Source organism: Durio zibethinus, chromosome 1, assembly GCF_047325235.1.
Source record: "Durio zibethinus cultivar Kanyao isolate XHJ-2024 chromosome 1, ASM4732523v1, whole genome shotgun sequence".
NCBI classification, from domain to species: domain Eukaryota; kingdom Viridiplantae; phylum Streptophyta; class Magnoliopsida; order Malvales; family Malvaceae; genus Durio; species Durio zibethinus.
Window position 1 is genome coordinate 31,721,829 of NC_143162.1, and position 19,653 is coordinate 31,741,481.

At 27.6% G+C, this 19,653-nt stretch overlaps 1 protein-coding gene across 1 annotated transcript; it reads right to left on the reverse strand.

Annotated features, from left to right (window-relative positions):
- Positions 1-13,462: 13,462 nt before the first annotated feature.
- LOC111311246 (protein NODULATION SIGNALING PATHWAY 2-like) lies at positions 13,463-15,380 on the reverse strand. The gene has a single exon (XM_022910620.2). It carries the CDS (start codon positions 15,211-15,213, stop codon positions 13,744-13,746), a length of 1,470 nt encoding a protein of 489 aa, XP_022766355.1. The 5' UTR covers positions 15,214-15,380; the 3' UTR covers positions 13,463-13,743.
- Positions 15,381-19,653: the final 4,273 nt, after the last annotated feature.

A 19,653-nucleotide genomic window follows, 5' to 3' on the forward strand; every position in this document is an offset into this window, starting at 1 on the left:
ATAGCTCGTAATTTTTCTTCAATGATGCTTATTGTTTGATCAGTTTTAAAGTCTTTCGAGGACGCAACCATATGTAACTTCACTTTTTTTTTTCTCATCTAGTTTAAAAATTTGGATAGGCTCAATTGTCTTTTTAGTGAAGACAGGATTTGTATAACTCTAAACATTCCCTTAACTAGGTCATACGGCATTATTGTGTAGCTGTAACTTAAGAACGTGGTCTATTGTGGTTGCAAATTTGGAGTCATTTGGGTTTGATATGGACTACACCTTGGATGACACAATAACTCATAACTTTATGCCAAATATCTTTTGCCATTACTTTCCCTTTGTTTATCTTTTCTAAAGCTTTAAGTATCTTGCTTAGTTTCCCCTCAATTACCTTTTAAGCTTTTTTGAACCTTTCAAAATGGTTTGCATTATCTTGCTCCATTTCTTTGGCTCTAGCTCAAGTGTAATATTGATGCAAAGCTATCCTTAAACCTTGATTTCTCACAATGTGTAAATTTAGAATGATGTCTATGGAACCCTCAGATTATGCATGAGGATGAATGCAAAAACAAAATGTATGAATGCAATAAGAAGAATTTACTACATAACAATTGTTATAAAAGAAAATCTTTATCGAATTAAAAGTTATTTTTAACCAAATTCAACATTACATCCATGAAAAGTCTAGAATTTACTAGAAAAAGAAATCTGTAACTCGTCGATACTGACTTTGCACTTTATTAAAGAAATCTATTTATTTTTGTCCATGTGCTCTTATTGGTGGCACCCTTGCCTTCCATTTTTCAATCTTTTCTACCATGTTATTGGCTTTGTAAATAGCCATAATGATTCGGTCAAGCAGAAACTTCAATTGGTTATGTTTTTTCACATATGCTTCATTTATTTGCTCATATTCTTCAGTCATAACCCTCATTTGTGCTATGATTCCCACCACTACTCCATTTAGTATATCGATGTGCCTTTATGCTTCAAAGAGCATTGCATCCCTTTTTTGTAGTTTTACTTGTAATTGTCTATTTTCTTACAAAAGTTAGGCCAATTCTTGATTAGTGGATGACCATGTTGTATTAAGGTTAATGCACACACTCTTCCATTCATCCTTTTCTTGCTTCAATGTTTGGACTTCCTTTTTTAACCTTTTGTTTGCAAGCTTTAATTCTTCAGACTTCCTTTTTAGGCCAGCAGAGGACTTTACTAAGCTTTCTATGGTTATAACTGAGACTTTTCTTGTTAAAATTATTTTATGATAAATATTTCTTATGATAAATCTAATGATGTAAATGCATGATAAAAGAAAAGGGTTAGTAGGCACAAAAAATAATACATAAATACAAAGACCAACATATCGGACTAAAGTATACAAAAAGGACAATATATAAACTTACAAGTAAAATAAACATCCAATCATGTGTCATATTTATGATTTTTTAACATAAGGGAAGACATGGTTTTACATATAATTGGGCTCTTAATGTTAACTATATGCGGTTTGGGTTACTTCTAAAAGGTTTCTAAATTATTCTTTACATTATTATCCATTATAGATTAATAAGGCACCCTGATTTTCACCTATCATATGCTACAAGTGAAAAAAATTCAATTTGAATAGGAGTGTTTCGTAAGCCCAAGGGAAGACATGAAATCTTACGAAGGCATAGGTACTTCACTTTCTTCTAAATATGGTATTTCACTACTTTTTAAGGTTATAGCTAAGGTGGAAAGCTTATGTTATGCACATGCAAATAAATAACAAATATATATAGGTGAATAACTAAAAAGAATATAAGCAATAAAAAAAGGAAAAAAATCTTATATTTATTAAGCAAGGCTTAGATAGTAAGAAATCATTTACTAGCCTGACTCTTATATCCCCAATGAAGTCACGAAACTGTCATAACATATAGATCCATGGACCTACCGCTAGACATGAATTAGAGGACTCACCACAAATATTTTTTATTTAGGTATGATTAGCCATTTGATCAAATCTGTCCCATTTAAAAAAGAGTCTCAAGATTGACTAAGGTATCTTTAAATAGTAGATTCTAACCCACGAAATCTGATTTTAGGTTCAGGAGTATAGTTAAGCATGAAAAAGATTATAGTACCTTCACAACGGACATTCGAATGATGGTACCAATTTGATTTCAAATTATCCAAGCCTTAAATATGTTTATATTTTATCAAAATTTTTAATATTAAAAATTAATCCTAAAATTATCCTAATAGTTTGGTAATAATTTAAGATAATTTTTTCACTTCAGATGTATTCATTAAGACTAGTGTCTTGTCTTGAAGAGGCTTTATTATCAAATTTATTAATGTATTTTATTTAGTAAAATCCTCTAATAGTTTGATAAGATTTACTTTGAGGTAGATCTCCCAATAGTTTGGTGAGATTTTATTTGAAAATATTTATAAAAATTTTATTCTTTTGAGAAAGTTTATTAAATCTTCCAATAGTTTACTAAGATTTAATTTATGAAGCAATTTTTCAATAGTTTGGAATATAAAAATTATTTTTATTTTTTTCAAATTTATTTATGAAATTTTTCAATAGTTTGGTGGATTCCATAAAATTTAAATCCATAAAAATTCTCCAATAATTTGGTAGGATTCATGAATTTATTTGAAAATATTTTTTCTTATTTATTTATTTTTTATTATATTTTTTTATTTTTCAAAAATAAAAAAATTTTGTAAAATGTTTAATAATTAATAAATTTCTTAATAAATAATAAAAATCAGTAAAATAAAATACGTAAAATAAAAAACTAGTAAAATAAAATGCATAAAATAAAAAAATTGAAAATCAAATCAAAATCAAAAAAATAAAATTAAAATTAAAATAGAAAAAAAAACCTACGATAGGGTCCAGTCAGATCACGAACGATGCACGAATCTCATTTAGGTTACACGCAGATCTGGACACTTAGAAACAACGTCGTTTTAACACCTTATATAAGCTAAGTCACCCATTTTCTTTTCAGAAGTTCATCAATTTTTGGAAAAATCATCGGAATCCCACCGAAAAATTCAAACATCACTGAAAAATTCATTAAAAAATTTAAATGTTCAACCCAAAAACCCAATTTTTCAAAAGAATCCCAAAAATTTTCATATTTTTTTAGATTTTTTCAGACCCTCCTCAAAGACCTCCCAAAGTTTCAATCCTAACCCCAGAAATCTAAATCCAAACCCAGAATTCAAAACAAAAATTTTAAAATCAAAATCCCATAAATCCTACTAACCAGAAAAACTTATTACCAAAGTTGCAACCACTAGATTTTTTCACCAATTCCCCCGTTCCCAAAAATCAACCTTGTTATTCCTTTGGTTCTTTGTTCAATTTATAGTCATCATTAGGAGAGTTTTTAGGGATCAGACAAATCAAACCTAAGCTTAAATCTTGGGATTAGATTCTGCTCAAACTTGATTTTAGGCTAGGTCTCAGCAATCTGTTTGGATTAAATTAAAAACCTTTTACTTGATTCTGGATTGTGATCCTTGGTTGTGTAGACTAGATCCCTTTGATTTAGGGGATTTAATTCTTTAGTTTCCTTAATCAATCGGTAGTTAAAAAGAAAGCAAAAAAAATAAAAATAAAATAATAATAATATAACTATAATAATAGTAAAATATAATATACTACAATACCATATACTATATTACAATAATATACTATACTCATTACTAATATGCTATACTAATATACTATGATAATGATAATAGTAATAATAATAATAATAATAATAATAATAATAATAATAATAATAATAATAATAATATAACAATATAATATAATACAATGTAATAATAATATAATATACTATTATGAAATATAATATAATATAATATAATATAATATAGTAATATAATACCAGTAACACTAATAATAAATAATAAAAATGATACCGATTAACCTTGGACACAGATAGATATCTACAGTATGGATTTAATTTAACATTAAAATTTTATTTTTCCACTATAAAACACGGGCTTTTTTGCTAGTAATTATTAATAAGATATACTTTTTGTATTAAAAAAAGGAACGGATTTTAAAAGTAAGTATAGTTGTTTTCCTTGTCATTACATTAATGTCTTTTATAAGCTTTATAATCCAAAAAAGAAAAGTTAAAATATTGACACTAAAAATTGATCATTTCATACGAACTAGAATTTCACCCACACGTTGTTGCAAGAGTCATTTTTTTATTTTAATGTTTTTTAAAAAAATTAGTTTCTTTTACATGCTTTCATATATGTTAAAGAATTTTTCCTATTTCATTTTTTTAAAAAGTTGTTTTTTACATGGTTTAGTATACATCAATATCAATGTAAAATAAAACTATTCTTCACATTTATATAATAATGCAAAAGTCATTAACTTTTTTTATTTATCTTCATCGTATCATTGTTTATATATATATATATATATATATATATATATATATATATACTGAATATACAAATTTTGTGTTAAAAAAATTAAATTGATCTTGACATGCATATATTAAGAATCAATTATTCACAACAAAACAATAATAGAGCTCCACACTAATATCAAGCAAACTTTACAAATCAAGACCAATAAAAATCAATCTAATCAAGATTAAAACTCTATATATCATTTCTCAAATGATTTAAAAAAAAAAGCAAGCCAAAAAAATTATTTTTTCTTTTAAAAATATTATAATACCATCATGTTACTAATCCCATCTTGCCAACTCTCTTTTTCTCCATATTTTCATAATTAAAATAGGGCTACATAGTTTCTTACCATAAATATTAAAATCCAAAACTTCTAATTGCATTATAAATTAATTTAAAATAAAAATGTATTAAAAAATATATATGTATTTGTTTTAATGCTTCAAAAAGGTATAGTAAAATTCACTTTAAACTTTCTTCAAGTTTAAATGTATTTAAAAAAAATAGTGATGATGATTCAATTATGTAAGGTTCATTTACTTACCTTCAATCCATATTTTCGTAGGAAATGAGAATGTCTAAGATAATCATGTTAAGAATGACTGAAAACAGTACAATGATTTTTGTTCTTTTGTTTTCATCTGAAGTATAGGCTAGTACATAAAGAAACAAATATCAAGAAAATCTTATCTTTTATTTCTTTTAAAGGTAACTAAATAGATAGATAAAATCATGCGACAAAAGATTATGAAAAAAATCATTAACATTATAAAATCTAAGTTCAATTATGACTTTATCAAGGCTACACTACCACCCTAGAAAAATGAGAGAAAATTTTTAGAGGAAAGAAATTTAAACTAATGATAAAAACTATAGTGAAAGAAAATTCTTCCAAAACTTGAAGTAATGAAACATATATCTGATAAATGGGAAACATTTAAATAACAAAAAGTGTGCAATGTCATCAATAACAGAAAGTGTTGATAACTTTAAATTGTTGTCTCAATTAATCAAAATTTCAAGTAGGTAAAAATGGACTCATCTTATTCCTTTAAATTGTAGTTCAAAACAATGAATGTCTACAATGAAAAGAGAAATCAAACTATACAATATTTGCAACTCGCATTTTATTAATTATCCAAAATTTTTATGCAACCATTAGAGCAAAACAACAACTAAAATATAAGTTCTAAATTTCTTATTGAATTCAAAGTTAATTGCCAGTACTAAATAGCAAGAGAAGAAAAAATGCATTAAATGTCATAAAAAATGCATTCAATGCTAGAAAAAGCTATTTTCAGTAAGAAAGTGAAAAAAAAATTAAATAAATATATCCAACATAATGAATTCATTTGTTACACGCAATATATAAAAAGAAACTTACTTAAAATAAAACATTTAAACTTTTAAGACTTTTAAATTCTTCCTTATAAAGTAACATGAAACCTTTTTAAAATATTATTCCATTGAAATATATTTAGCTGAATACGTTAAACCAAAACATTTCCTAAACAAAATATAAACAAAAAAAAGTTAAATTTCATCAAATCAATCCATTAATAATGAGATAATGATAATTAAGAGTTAAGATGACATATTTTACTTTCATATTGCAAATAAGCCATCAACCCAAGAGCATATGATTCTATCAATAAATTATGAAAACATCTATATATACAACCAAAAATACATTTGATATTAAACTTAAAAATTCATTCAAATGAAAATACCACATTTATAAAAAAATAATAATAAAATTTTCAAAAGTAAGTGCTTGAAGATAGTTAGGATTTAGGGATTTGGTTCAAAATCATTCAATGTTTTGCTTGTATTCAGCCATAAGCATAGAAGTTAAAACACCAATATTGAAGACCTAACATCATTAAGCAAAGCAAGGCAACAACTCTATGCATATCATCTATCTTGAGAACAACTAAAACCTTTGCAATATGATAATATTTAAATAAGCATTTTGAAAATCAATTAAAAATTATAATATAATATAAAGACAAACAAATTTTTTTTTTTTTAAAAAATATGAAGATGAAAAAAACAAAGTTAGAGAACAAACATATTATACTTCATAATTAATTCCAACATATATACATTATAGAAAACCGATTGATTTAATCTTTAAAAGATCATTTTTTATTAAAAAAATACATGATAAAAATCATAAACACTCTAATGCATTATGAGACTATAATCTAGAATAACTTAAAACTTTGAGTTTATTGACAACATCAAAATGAAAAACTTATTGTAATATTCTAATTAGTTTACAATTACATGAATCTCAATCTCATATTTTTTTCTTTTGGTTTTTTTTTCTCACCCTTCCATTTTTTCCTATCTTTTTTAAACCCTAATATGTAAAAGAAATTTAAATAATAGATGAATCACAAACAAAGCAACAAAGCCAATTATATATGGTTTGCAGCAAAAAGTACAATCTAATAAAATAACAAAAGATACAACAACTTCAAATAACTTACATGAAAAGCTTATGGGTATCTATATAAATGCAGTAAAATAATAAAAAAAGGAATTAAATAAATAAAAATATCATGAGATAGTAAATAAAAATAAGACAAAGATATTGAAAGTACTTGAACAAATAAAATTAAAACTTATGTCTACACTTGTAAAAATATCATAACAAAAAAATTTAAGGTAATAAATGTTATATTTAATAAAAAATTTTTAAAAAATTAAGATTTAAAACATATAAAGTCATAAACATGTTGATCGATTTTCCTAGCATCGATTAGCTACAAGAAGTGGACGACGACAATAATAATGGTGAATCTTGACGATAAAAGGTGTTGCAAAATCTAAATTGGAGGAAACAAAGAGCAAAGGGAAAATAATAATATAGTTGAATTTCAAACTATTTTAGTTGGTGGAAATGGAGTTTTTAAAAAATTGAAGTCATGAGTTTTAGATTTAGATCTAGATTTTTCTTAGTTGATTTTGAAAATTCTAACTCGATAGATGTGAATAGAAAATCAAGAAGAGGTTGAAGGTATTTTTTTATGAAAATCCATTGCTAACAAACGATGATCGATGATGGATGAAAGTCAAAGAGAGGTTACAAGTTTTCTTTTTAAAGGGTTGTGGGAAAGTGAGAAAGTGAGAGAGTTTAAAGGACAAGACATAAGAGAGAAAATGAAAGAAAAGAAATAAAATATAAAATAAATTTTTTTTATAAAAAGGACATGCGCATGATTCACCCACTTATCGCCTACCACCATCACCTCAAATCTCAATTATCTTATCAAAATCATGTTATTTTTCACTTATTATTATCATCTCAATCATTTTCTATACTATCATCTCAAACATTTTATTATAAAAAATTAAAAAAAAAAAAAGGTGAAGGAATTGAAAAGATCTAAGGTGAATGCCATCAACACAAATAAAAAAAGTGCAACATTTCTATTGTATGGATGAAACACCTTAAATTCATCTCCAATTCGATTTGATTTAAAAAAAAAAATCTCAATTCGATTACAATTTTTAAAAAATGCATTTAAATTGGATCAAGACAAATCAAAATTAATATAATATAGATCATTTTATCATCCTTACCTCCATTAATTTTTTATTTACAAAATTTATCTAATAAAAAATAATTTCAAAAACAAATAAAAATAAAAAATAAAAAATTAAAGGAAGGATATGACGCCATGTGGACACCCTTTATTATATTTATTGACATTTTTGTTACATAATTTATCTTTAAAAAGTAAAAAAAAAAATTCATTAGATACGGATTGTTTTGTTATTCTTATATTCATCGACTTTTCTTACATGATTTATCTTTAAAAAGTTAAAAATAAATTAAATTAAATCAAATTAAATAAGAAAATAAAAAATAAAAGGCTTAAAAAACTAATAAAATAAAAAAATAAAGTAAAAACAAATAAAATAAAAGAAAGAAAAAACATTTAAAAAATTAAAAAAAAAAAGAAAAAGAAATGAGGTGTCATGTGGATACCCCTATTGCTTTTAAATCTCTACAAAATTTATATTATAGATTTTATTTTAAAGACTACGTTTATAATTTAAAAAACGTAGTACTTAGTGTTTGTAACATCAACTAAATACTATGTTTCTAATTTTGGAAAAGTAATTTTTGATGAATTTTTTTAATTAATGATTAGGTTTATGCTTTTAGAAACGTAATCTTTGTAAAATATTTTTTTATAAATATCAACTAAATATTGCATTTTTAATTTTAAAAATATAGTTTTTGATTTTTTTTTAATTAATGACTACATTTATACTTGTAGGTAAGGGTTCTTTAAGTCCCATCAACTCTTTTCATCCTACCTTCCCAATAACTATTTTATCATTTTACATATTAATTAATAGTCTTAAAAAAGTAAAAGTGATAAATGAAAAAGATAAGTTAATGAATCTCACCAAATCTTCTCCTTTTATTTTTTCAAAAAAAGTTTTTACAACAAAAAACTACAAAGGCTACCTTTCTTATGTAAGAAATGTAGTCTTTGTGTATTAAAATCTCACAAAATCTTCTCCTTTTACTTTTTCAAGAACTTTTTTTTTTCACAGCAAAATACTACAAAAATTACATTTCTTATGTAAGAGACATAGTCTTTATGTACCAAAGCAAAAGTGATAAAGGAAATGGTAAATTAACAAATCTCACCAAATCTTCTCTTTTACTTTTCCAAAAAAAATTTTTACAACAAAAAAACTACAAAACTACCTTTTTTACATAAGACAGATAGTATTTTGCATCAAAATCTCACCAATCTTCTCTTTTTACTTTTTCAAGAATTTTTTTTAAACAAAAAAAAAGTTATGGGTGAGAGCTCATGAAAGTAACACATTTTCTCTTTTTACTCTCAAAGCTCATAAAGTAATATCATGTTAAAAATGGGGTCTAACAAATATATATATATGGGTGAGAGCTGGCTTTAGCTTTATAAAAACTATGTTTCTATATGAAAAATGTGGTCTTTGGATTGTCTTCAAAAATCCATATCGAAAACAAAAATTATGGTTTTTGTTAGCTTTTCAACTATATTTTTTTTTATATCAAAACACAATCTTTGTTAATTGTTTATGTCAGAAACCTTTCACCTACATTTTTCTCATTCTCTTTTTGGTTAAATCAAGAAATAACTACTTATTTCTTTTTCTTAGATTTTTTAAAAAGTAATAAATAAATCATGAACTCGCCACATGACACTCCTAAAAAAAAGTTTTGTCTATTTTATGGATTCATGCTAGAATCAAATTTTTTTTGGAATAAATAAATCTTTAATATTCATTTCAGCTTGTGTAAAATGTGAATGAAGAAACTAGAGTCCATTTGCTTCTCTAGTAGAAGACTAGTGCAAAAAGATATGCCAAATCTTACATTTTCCTAATTAAACTTAAATACTATGGTAGCTATTTAGGATTACTACGCCATTGAGTCAAAGACTTATATCTTTTGTGTTCTAGTACATACAAAGAAATTCAAAGGATTTGAACGTTAAATTTTATCCATTATATTAAGCTCTTTTAGAAATAATGATATTGTCTCTTATCGCTTTAATATTAAAAAAATAAATCTTTATCATATTATATATTTTTGTCAAACAAACCTTTAAGAAATAAAAATTATCGATTCAAGCTTTATTTTTATTATTTTATGAAAATTATCTTATATAAAACATAAAATTCTAAATTTCACAAATAAAATAAAAAAATCGAAATGTCGACTAAAAGGTATATGTTTGCATCCGAATTATACTTTTTGGAGAAACAAACAACTGGATTTTACCCAAACCGCTTGAGGGCTACTGAAGAGCCAGAGAAATACAATCCAGCACATCCAATGACTTAAAACCCGGCCTCTAAAGTCTATAGGACGATATTAGACAAGTCTCAAAAAATGAAATTTTTGGGCTGTAGGCTCCCGAAAGAAGTTATGGGCCTTGAACCATACATGAGAACTTTCTTCTCTTAATCAATTTGGTCAAACAACAAAGCTTAATTATTATAAAAACAAAAACAAAAAAACCCATTCAGCATTTAATATATATATATATAAGAATAATATTTATATTAATTATTTTATAACCATAAGTTTTGAAATACTTAAATGGACATTTTTTTATGTTGTTCTTCATTTATTCAAGGAAGCAACTGTTTGTGCTATATTATTAAATTTTGGCATCTTTTTATTTTCTTATCTTAGTCTCTTTTCTTCTTCTTTTTCTTTCTTTTAATTAATCAGGTCGGTGTTAAATTGATAAAACAATATCAAAACTTTGACAATGTTTGCTATAAGCTCTCCTCTTGATATTCAATTTCCAAATAATATCTTCATTATATATAATCAACAAATATATTGATAAGTTAATTAATAGTACTTTGTTATTAATTAATATAATAATATAATAGAAAAAATAAAACTTTCATTATGGATGAATAGGATAATTTATGAACAAATTTATTATGTTAACATAAATCTTATATAAAACTATTCACAGACCGAAATGAATTAGAATAAGTCTAATTAATGAAAATATTAATATTTTAAATAAATTTAAATTACAATTTAAATTAAAAAATATTTTTATTAATAATTTAACATTTCAAGCGAGATCTAAACTCAAAAATCCCAGGTCCAACTTGAATTGAACCAAACTCACTGGCCAGATGGATAGTTCAAATCGTTGACAGATGTGATCTTAATGGGGATTGCCTTTTTTGTTGGGTGGGTGGAAGGAGAGCTATACGTACATTTATTTTTCATTTTTAATTTTGAACCCCAAAAATATCCCTCAACATGATTTAAAAAAAAAAAGTACCTTAAAAAATTACATCACGTTTGCGCCGAAGGTCTTGACCATCTCTCCATTTTCAAATGCATGAACTTGTCGCTATTGCATCATTATCACCATCGTATAGATATAACTCTGTCATTGTAAAGCTTAATTTGCTAATAAGTAGCATAGCAAATCCCTGCTTATTAATAATGATAAGTTTGCAAACATAAATTAATCTAAATAACCCCACACCAACATATATATATATATGTTAATCTATACTAAATTATATCATGATCATTATACACTATATATTATATCTTTCTTTATTATTTTAAGATTATTAGTTATAATATATATAGTAATGATTTTAGAAAAATGCTGATGGTGGGCTAACTCTGCCTAATGTAACAGTAATTTTATGTGAAAATATGTTCACACTTTATATTAACTACCTATATATGGAAAGTAGTTTGTGTCTGTATATCATAGATCTAGGTTTTATATATTATATATATGAAAGAAATTAGACAACCGTTTTACTATTTTTTTAAATATGATAAATTATACTATTAGTCACTCAACTATGATTGTGTTTTTAAAATAGATACTAAACTATTAAAATTTTTAATTTAATCATTAAAATTTGAGTAAATATTTTATCATTCAACCATTAGTCTCTAATGATATGTTGATGCAATAATATCATGTTAATTATCAGGTGTCATGTGATATTATCATGTTAACAAAATTTATTTTTTTTAATTTATAATACCAGATCAATAATGTCATATAACATATTGGATAACAAATCAATGTCACGTTACACTTATCAATTAACACGCAGTTAAAAACTAAAGATTAAATGACAAAAAAAAAATATTCATTCAAATTTTAATGATTAAATAAAAAATTTTAATAATTAAATAATTCTTAAAAACATGACCATAACCAATAATATATTTTATCCTTTTAAATGACCCGGTTAGGATATTTTCAAATTTTATTCCAATCAATTTCATTTTTTTGTATCAATGTATCAATGCGGTGCATTCAAAATTTCACTAAAACAAAAACTCTCGTAGACATCCAATCTTGGTTAACAAAGAAAAATTTTCTGCTACTCTTTGTTTCTAGAAAAAGGTTTTTTTTGCTTTTTTTTTTTTGGGCAGTGATAAATAAATGGGATGGTAAGGTAGGAACAAATTGATTAAGCTCTCTTTACAATAATCAATGTCTTCAAATTAGATAGAAGAATAGTCTGTGTGTTTAAGTTTAAATTAAAGATCCAAAGATTGATTGTGAAAGCAACATTCCGAGGAATCTTCTTGAGTAACTTCGATACTCCTAATCGAGAACCTAGCTTACACGTGTAGAGAGGGATATGACAACGACCACCAAAACTCCTTTATTTCTCTTTTTCTCTCCCTCTTTGATCCAGTTTCAAATTCGAACTCAAAACTTTAAACTTAACTATACACGCTAGATGAATTTTTATTTTAATTTGATATTGTCAGAATTTAAATCTTAAAATTAAAAATCTAACACTCTACTGTTTGATTACAACCCTGATCGCTAGATGATGAGTTGGGGTTGTTGAGATCATCAACCACCAATTGCTAGTTTTATTAGAGAGATAATGCTAATGCATTTCTCACATTAAATGGGGACAATGTTAAACAATCTAATTACAGTAGTTTTCTTGTGCTGAAAATAAGCAGAGTGAGACAAGGTCAAGATCATGCGTGATCTTATTCTTGTTCTGAATTTAGGGAATAAACAGATATCTATGCTCATCCATGAACAGGTAGGCTTCTAGCAACTTTTCGATCTTATCTATATCTATCTTCTGCCAAATTGCGTCTGATATACGAACTCATTTGCTATTTTTAATTACCTGGCTAGAATAAGAATAGTCAGCCTGAAATTTAATTGTTGTTGTTATCAAACATGTCAAAAGGATTTCATTTGTAAAACGGGGTTTTGACACTTCCATGTCCAAATTCATCGGATTGTGTTGTGAGTTGTACTTGTGGGCCAAAAGGTTGAGTTGAAAGAGATAATTATCGCACTTCTTTTTTGATATCAGAGCAGATTTTAAAATTTTTACGTTTGGATGTCGCTGTGGAGTACAAAAGGAAGTGAAAGCAACAGACAGAGAAAATAAATAGAAGAAAAACCAGAAGAAAAATTAATGACACCGACAGAAAATGAAAAGGAAAACCTCAAGTGAGGCAGAGAATAGAGATAGCTAACAACAATTTGTACAGTGGCCCCCCACTTTATTTTCAAATCCAATGCAACACACAGAACAAAGAAGACAATAAACAAACTCTTGTTCTTACAAACAGCCGCATTAGCTCAAAACCAAATCAATCGAACAGTTTGGTTTGGTCTAAGATTTTGTTGAAAAGGTTTAAAATTTAACCACGTCAGGATGCCAGAGGATGAAAAATATCGTGCAGTGAAAAGACAAAGAAAAAGACAGCTTAATTTGTTTTTTAACTTTTTACAAATCAGAGTCTGGAGATGTCCAAATAGAAGCTGAGAGTAAACGCCTGGATTTCCAACCTAAGACAAGCTTGTTATTGGCGAACTCCTCGACTCTATATCCATCATTGAATAAGCCCAGTAGAAGCTTTGCTTGACAATGATTGGCAAAGCTGATATTATCAGGCTTGAATCCCACTGCAGCTAACCATTCTGAACAAGGACAACTATCTTCCTCTTCTCTGGTTCGGTAAATCCTGGCCAATGATCCGGCTATTCGGGGCCCCAGAAATACTCTTTCAACCAAGGAGCGAGCCCTGCCCTGCATAGGGAACCCGGCTTCTAGAGAGTCGTACACGGCAGAGTAATGGTGCAATAAGTCCATGAACCGCCCCACAAACCCTCCATCTCCAATGGGTCCGACTTCTTCTTCCACCAGGGTCACCAATCTTGGTTTCAGGGTCTTTGCGCCAGATAAAAATGAAGCTACTGAATCAGGTGCTCGGTAGCTAAAGTGAGGCAAGTGCAACATACAATTGATCACCAAGGCCTCCCCTCTAACTAACTTAATAGCTGACGGTCTAAACGTTTCATCAGAGTCCAGCCTACACTGATGGAAAGAAAAGGGCTGCCCAATGGAGGCTGCAAAAGCGACTAATCTTCGACCAGTCTCTTGAATGGTCCCAATGGATCGGCGGCCACTGCTGCCTCTTGATAAAGCCGTGATCCTAAGATGTGGGGTTGGTGGTCCCTCCTTCCTAAACACCAAGGCTTGCATCAAAGACGCCCATTGAATCCCCTCCATGATGTCGTAGTCGACTATGTGGATCCTCCTGTCATGAGTCACGGCTTCCAGGATTGCTTGATTGGCCGTAAAGTGACCAAATTTAACATAAGGAGACATGTCTTGCAACAGCTGAAAAGCTGCCAGCATGTCAGTTTGATGATGCTCGTCACGGTGATGCTGAGGACCGTTGGTTATCAAATGCTTCCCATGGCCACCTCCGGAGCCTTCCAATAAACCCTGTAAGGCATCGGTAAAATAGGCCGCCAACCTTTCCATGTTGGTTCCATCATTGGGGGAGACCAACTCCTTGAGCCGAACCAATATCACCCGAGCCAATTCACGGCTCTTATTAGCCCCCGTTAGTGCCTCGGCGGCCGCCATCAAAAGGTGAACCAACCTCAAACCCTTGAAATCCCCACCGTTCGTTTCTTCATCTGCAAACATCGTATCAGTTGAGATAGAGTTACTCGTTTCATGCCCTACTCGAGCTAGCTCTAACCCTGTTCCATCATCCATCATGGACTCAATAAGGTCTTGAAACTCATCTCGCTCCCTTGATAACGAGTCCCAATCAACAATTGGGGATCCCCAGTCGTTCCAGGTACAGGCAGGGTCATCTTCTGTAGTGGTGGTGGTAATGGTTGTGGTGGTGCTATAGCTAGAGAAGTTGACATCGAAGGCGCTGTCTATGGCCATGGCCATGGCTAGCTACTAGATTAAGGACTATGGGTGTGTCAGGATTGTGTCAAGGGTGTGTAATGTTTGGTTTAAAAAAGGGGGGTTTGAGAGAGAGGAAAAGAGCTGGAACAAGAGACACAAAAGGTAGGAAGTTAATTGTGAATATTAAAGTTTTAATTAAGCGATTATCAACTAAGATGGACATCTGATCCCAACGTTGGTTTGATTTTATATACACCACACCCCAGGGTCTTAATCAGTCTCTATCAGTACTTCTGTGTAACTTTTTGGCCAGGAAGCCCTCCTATTTTATGATTATTGTCAAACAATCTCTCCTGCAAATCTTCCACTTAGGTACAATTATCACCTACTTTAGTTACATCATGCATGACCATACCAAGAATATGAAGGTGGATTGTAACATCAAAGCTTGGGGGTGCCATGGCACTTTATTTAGCTTTTAATCTAGAGTAAAGGTCGAAATCATCTTTTTTTTATTTGTAGTTGGCAATAGCAAACAAGAACATTAGTTGGTAAATCACCAATGAACAGTACTAATGGGGTTTATGACTTATGATCAATGCAAATTTTAAAGTATGAAAGTCAACAGTGTCATTAACTTAATTGATGATTTACCCAAAATGGATGGAGTTGATCATCTAGTTAATTTGTTTATTTTCGACCTACCAGCCACCATGCACGGTTTTATGATCCTGCACCCTCATTTGCAACACTAGAAGTCAACATTTTGGAAGTACAATTTTTTCTATTCCTTTGGAAATTCTTTCTATGTATACAGAAAACACATTCTACTAATTATAAATTATAGTCATGAACATTTTTATATATACTTTCAAAACTTACTTTAATATATGATTCTTTGTTTCTTTGTGAAATTTTCATGTGGTATACACATATGATATGCCTAAATTGTAATAGTATTTCTAATTTAAAATTAATTGATTATAAGTTGTTTGACTTCATTGTAAGGTGAAAAACTAATTGAATGTATATTCTGACAGTTGGTTCTCTCCAAAATTTCCCTTATGATATAGCTGAAGCACTTAACAATTTTTTCTATTCCTTTGGAAATTCTTTCTATGTATACAGAAAAACACTTATGATATAGCTGAAGCACTTAATGAATTCTATAACTGACTTTAAATTGGATGTCAGTTTTAAAATTTGATAGTAAAAGGGAAGTGATAGGATTCTACATAAATAATTGTTTTCCTAGAAATAAGAAGAAAAATTGAAAAACCATGAGGGGAATATAAAGAAATGTAAGAACATAGACACGTGACAGCAAAATCTCCAAACTTGTAGCGGAACGGCAGAAGACAAGGGACCAATGATTTTGCGTAGAAATCATCAAATTGAAAGCTCCGTTGTAAAGAAAAAGAAAAAAAAAAGGGCTTTGGACAAGGTTTTAACCTGACGCTAACATCATAACTTTTCATAATTCACAAATATTTGCGTCATTTTCGAATGAGCTAACCAAAAAAGGTATACCAGGAAAAAGATCAAAGGAACACAACATCATTTGACCAGTCTAATATTATTGTTGAGGCCACATCATCATCTGTGCCACATCATTTCCAGGCCGGCTCCACTCCTAGTCAATTCCCCCAACGTCCCCCCGCCAATCCACCATACATTTGCGTGCATGTGTTCGCTTGTTTTGCTCTAGGAATGTTGGCTGAACTATTCATGGTTGAATCACATCAGGGAAGGGCTCCACTTTTTTGGGGAAAAATCTTTTTAAGTCGAATATCTGAAATTTATAGATGTGATTGGTTGATTGAATCATATTAAAGTAGAATGTCAATTTTGGACTCGTTAAACGTCATGTAATTAATTACCTGTAATTTATGTATAATTAATTAGCAAATGATAGTGTGGAAGGCCGGATTAATTTGTAGGTTATTTGCAACTGTGACGATAAGTGATATTTGACTAGAGTAATAGAGACAATCAAGTAAAATTAACATCGAATTTATGCTGGAGTGATTACACTTAGGTGAAAACGTTAAAAGGATCTCTGGAGTTTTATCATAAAAGTATAATCAAATAAAATCAAATTAATACAATATTAAATTTGAATTTGACTTGATTAAAGAAGCTCAAACCTTGTCAACTTTATTTTGTAATTGAGTTTCATTTGAAAAGTAATATAGTTTCACTTAATCTCAAGTTGAGTTGGCTTTATATCATCAATTCATATTAGAATCTCTAAACACTAACATGAACTCAAATTTAAGTTTAAAATTAAAACTTAAATAAATTAAACTTTAAAATATGTAAATAAATATTATATTATGTATAATATTAAAACATTTAAAGTTCGATAACTAACGTTTACAAGTTACTCAAATTAAGTATTATAAAATTAAATGTAGCTCGCTACTTATGGATTGGATTGGGTCTAACCCTAATATTAATGTCACATTTGCGTGGCCAAGCCCTCCAAAATATCGAGAAATCTTTGGGTTTGAATGGGTAACCTAAATCATTGAACATGTGTAACTTGAATAGCTTAAGTTGTTTAAATGATCTTTATTTTTCTTGAACTTTGTATCTTTGTCAATTGATATTATAGACAGCCAATTTAGTTCGGAGTCTAAATCAACTAGGTTTGATTTAATTTCAAGGCCAAAGGCTCAAATCAATTGGGTTCAGATTTGATCAAAGTCTAATTGTCAAAATTACGTTTTTACTTTATTTATTTATATTTATTTATTTATCTTTTTTGTTTTATTTTATTACTTATTTTATCTTGCTTATTTGTTGTTTATCTTTAATTGTATTTCCTTATATTTGTCTAACATTTTAAAATGTATTTAGATATTTAAAAAAAAAAAAGAGATAATTGAGAAAAAATGAATAGCCATAAATTAAAAAGGAGTGGCTAGTGATAATTTAGTTTTATCATGATTAAATTTAAAGTTAAACTTTTCAAAGATAAATTTTATTTTTTTATGATAATCCTAATTTTTGAAGTTGAAATCAATATGAAATTTTCCTTATTGTACCATATAAATAGACCTTTAAATCATAGAATAAAAGAACAAGAATCAAAGAGCAATTGGAAAGAAAAAAGGAGAAAAAAGTGAGAGCAAGGGTTTGATAGCAATTGAGCATAAAATTTGGGCGTAATTACCCAGATTCCGACAATCAATCCCAAAATCTAACAACCCACTCTTAAGCTGAGTCAAGCCACACGCACCAACCGAGTCGAGCAGAGTTGGTTCCTGTTTTAGTATTTATTTATTTTTAAAGTATTTTTGCATAATTAAATTTTAGCAAAACTTAGAAAAGAAAATTAAAAAATAGAATAAAATAAAACATTAATAATTTTTTTGAGAATAAATAATAATTATCTAATGATGAAATTTTTAAAAATTGTAAAAGTTTAATTTGTATAAATTTCCTAGGTGATAAATTTTTTTAAATTTGTCCCAAATGGAAGAGAATTTAGATAAAGTTTCAATAATAATAATTAATATTTATTTTTAATTTTTTAAAAAATAAAAAATATAAATTTAATAAAATTTTAGAATTAAAATACTAATTACCCAATGATAACATTCTTAAAAATTTCAAATGATAAATTTTTTAAAAAATCTCTAGGTGAAAATTTTCTCTAAATTTTACCCAAATTGTGGAATAATTTAGATGAAATTTCAATAATAGTAATTACATTCTTGTCCAAATAATAGTTTAAAATAATAAAATTATAAAAAATATATAACTTTAAAATAAAAAATACAAATTTAATAAAATTTTGGAATTAAAATACTAATTACCCAATGATAACATTCTTAAAAATTTCAAATGACAAATTTTTTAAAAAATCTCTAAGTGAAAATTTTCTCTAAATTTTATCCAAATAGTAGAATAATTTAGATGAAATTTCAATAAAAGTAATTGCATTCTTGTCCAAATAATAGTTTAAAATAATAAAATTATAAAAAATATATATAACTTTAAAATGTGAAAAAAAAAAATTTGACAATTATCTAAGGATGAGAATTTCAAAAATTTCAAATGGTAAATTTTTTAAAAAATCTCTAGGTAAAAAATTTCTTTAAATTCAACCCAAATGATAAAAAAATTTAAATGAGACTTCAAAAAATAATTGTCATATTATTTTCTTTCCAAGGATTAAGAAACTAACAAGAATTTAGATTCTAAATTGAACCCAAATAATGAAAAATTTAGAAAAGAAACTTGTAGGAAAATTTTCTAAATAGACCCAAATGGTGAAAAATTTAAAAATAAAAATAAAAATAAAAAAATAAAATTTAAGGATGAAATTCTTAGTAATCACAAAATGGATGATTATCTAAGATATTTCTATGTGAGAAAATATTTCTAATTTTGGCCCAAATGGTGAAAAAATTAGATATGTTTTCAATAAAACAAAAATTTAACCAAAAAAATAAATGATTACGTTTTTTTCGA

Bases quoted from the DNA above. Each gene is read 5' to 3' on its own strand.
- LOC111311246 (XM_022910620.2), bottom strand. From the start codon at position 15,213: ATGGCCATGGCCATAGACAGCGCCTTCGATGTCAACTTCTCTAGCTAT.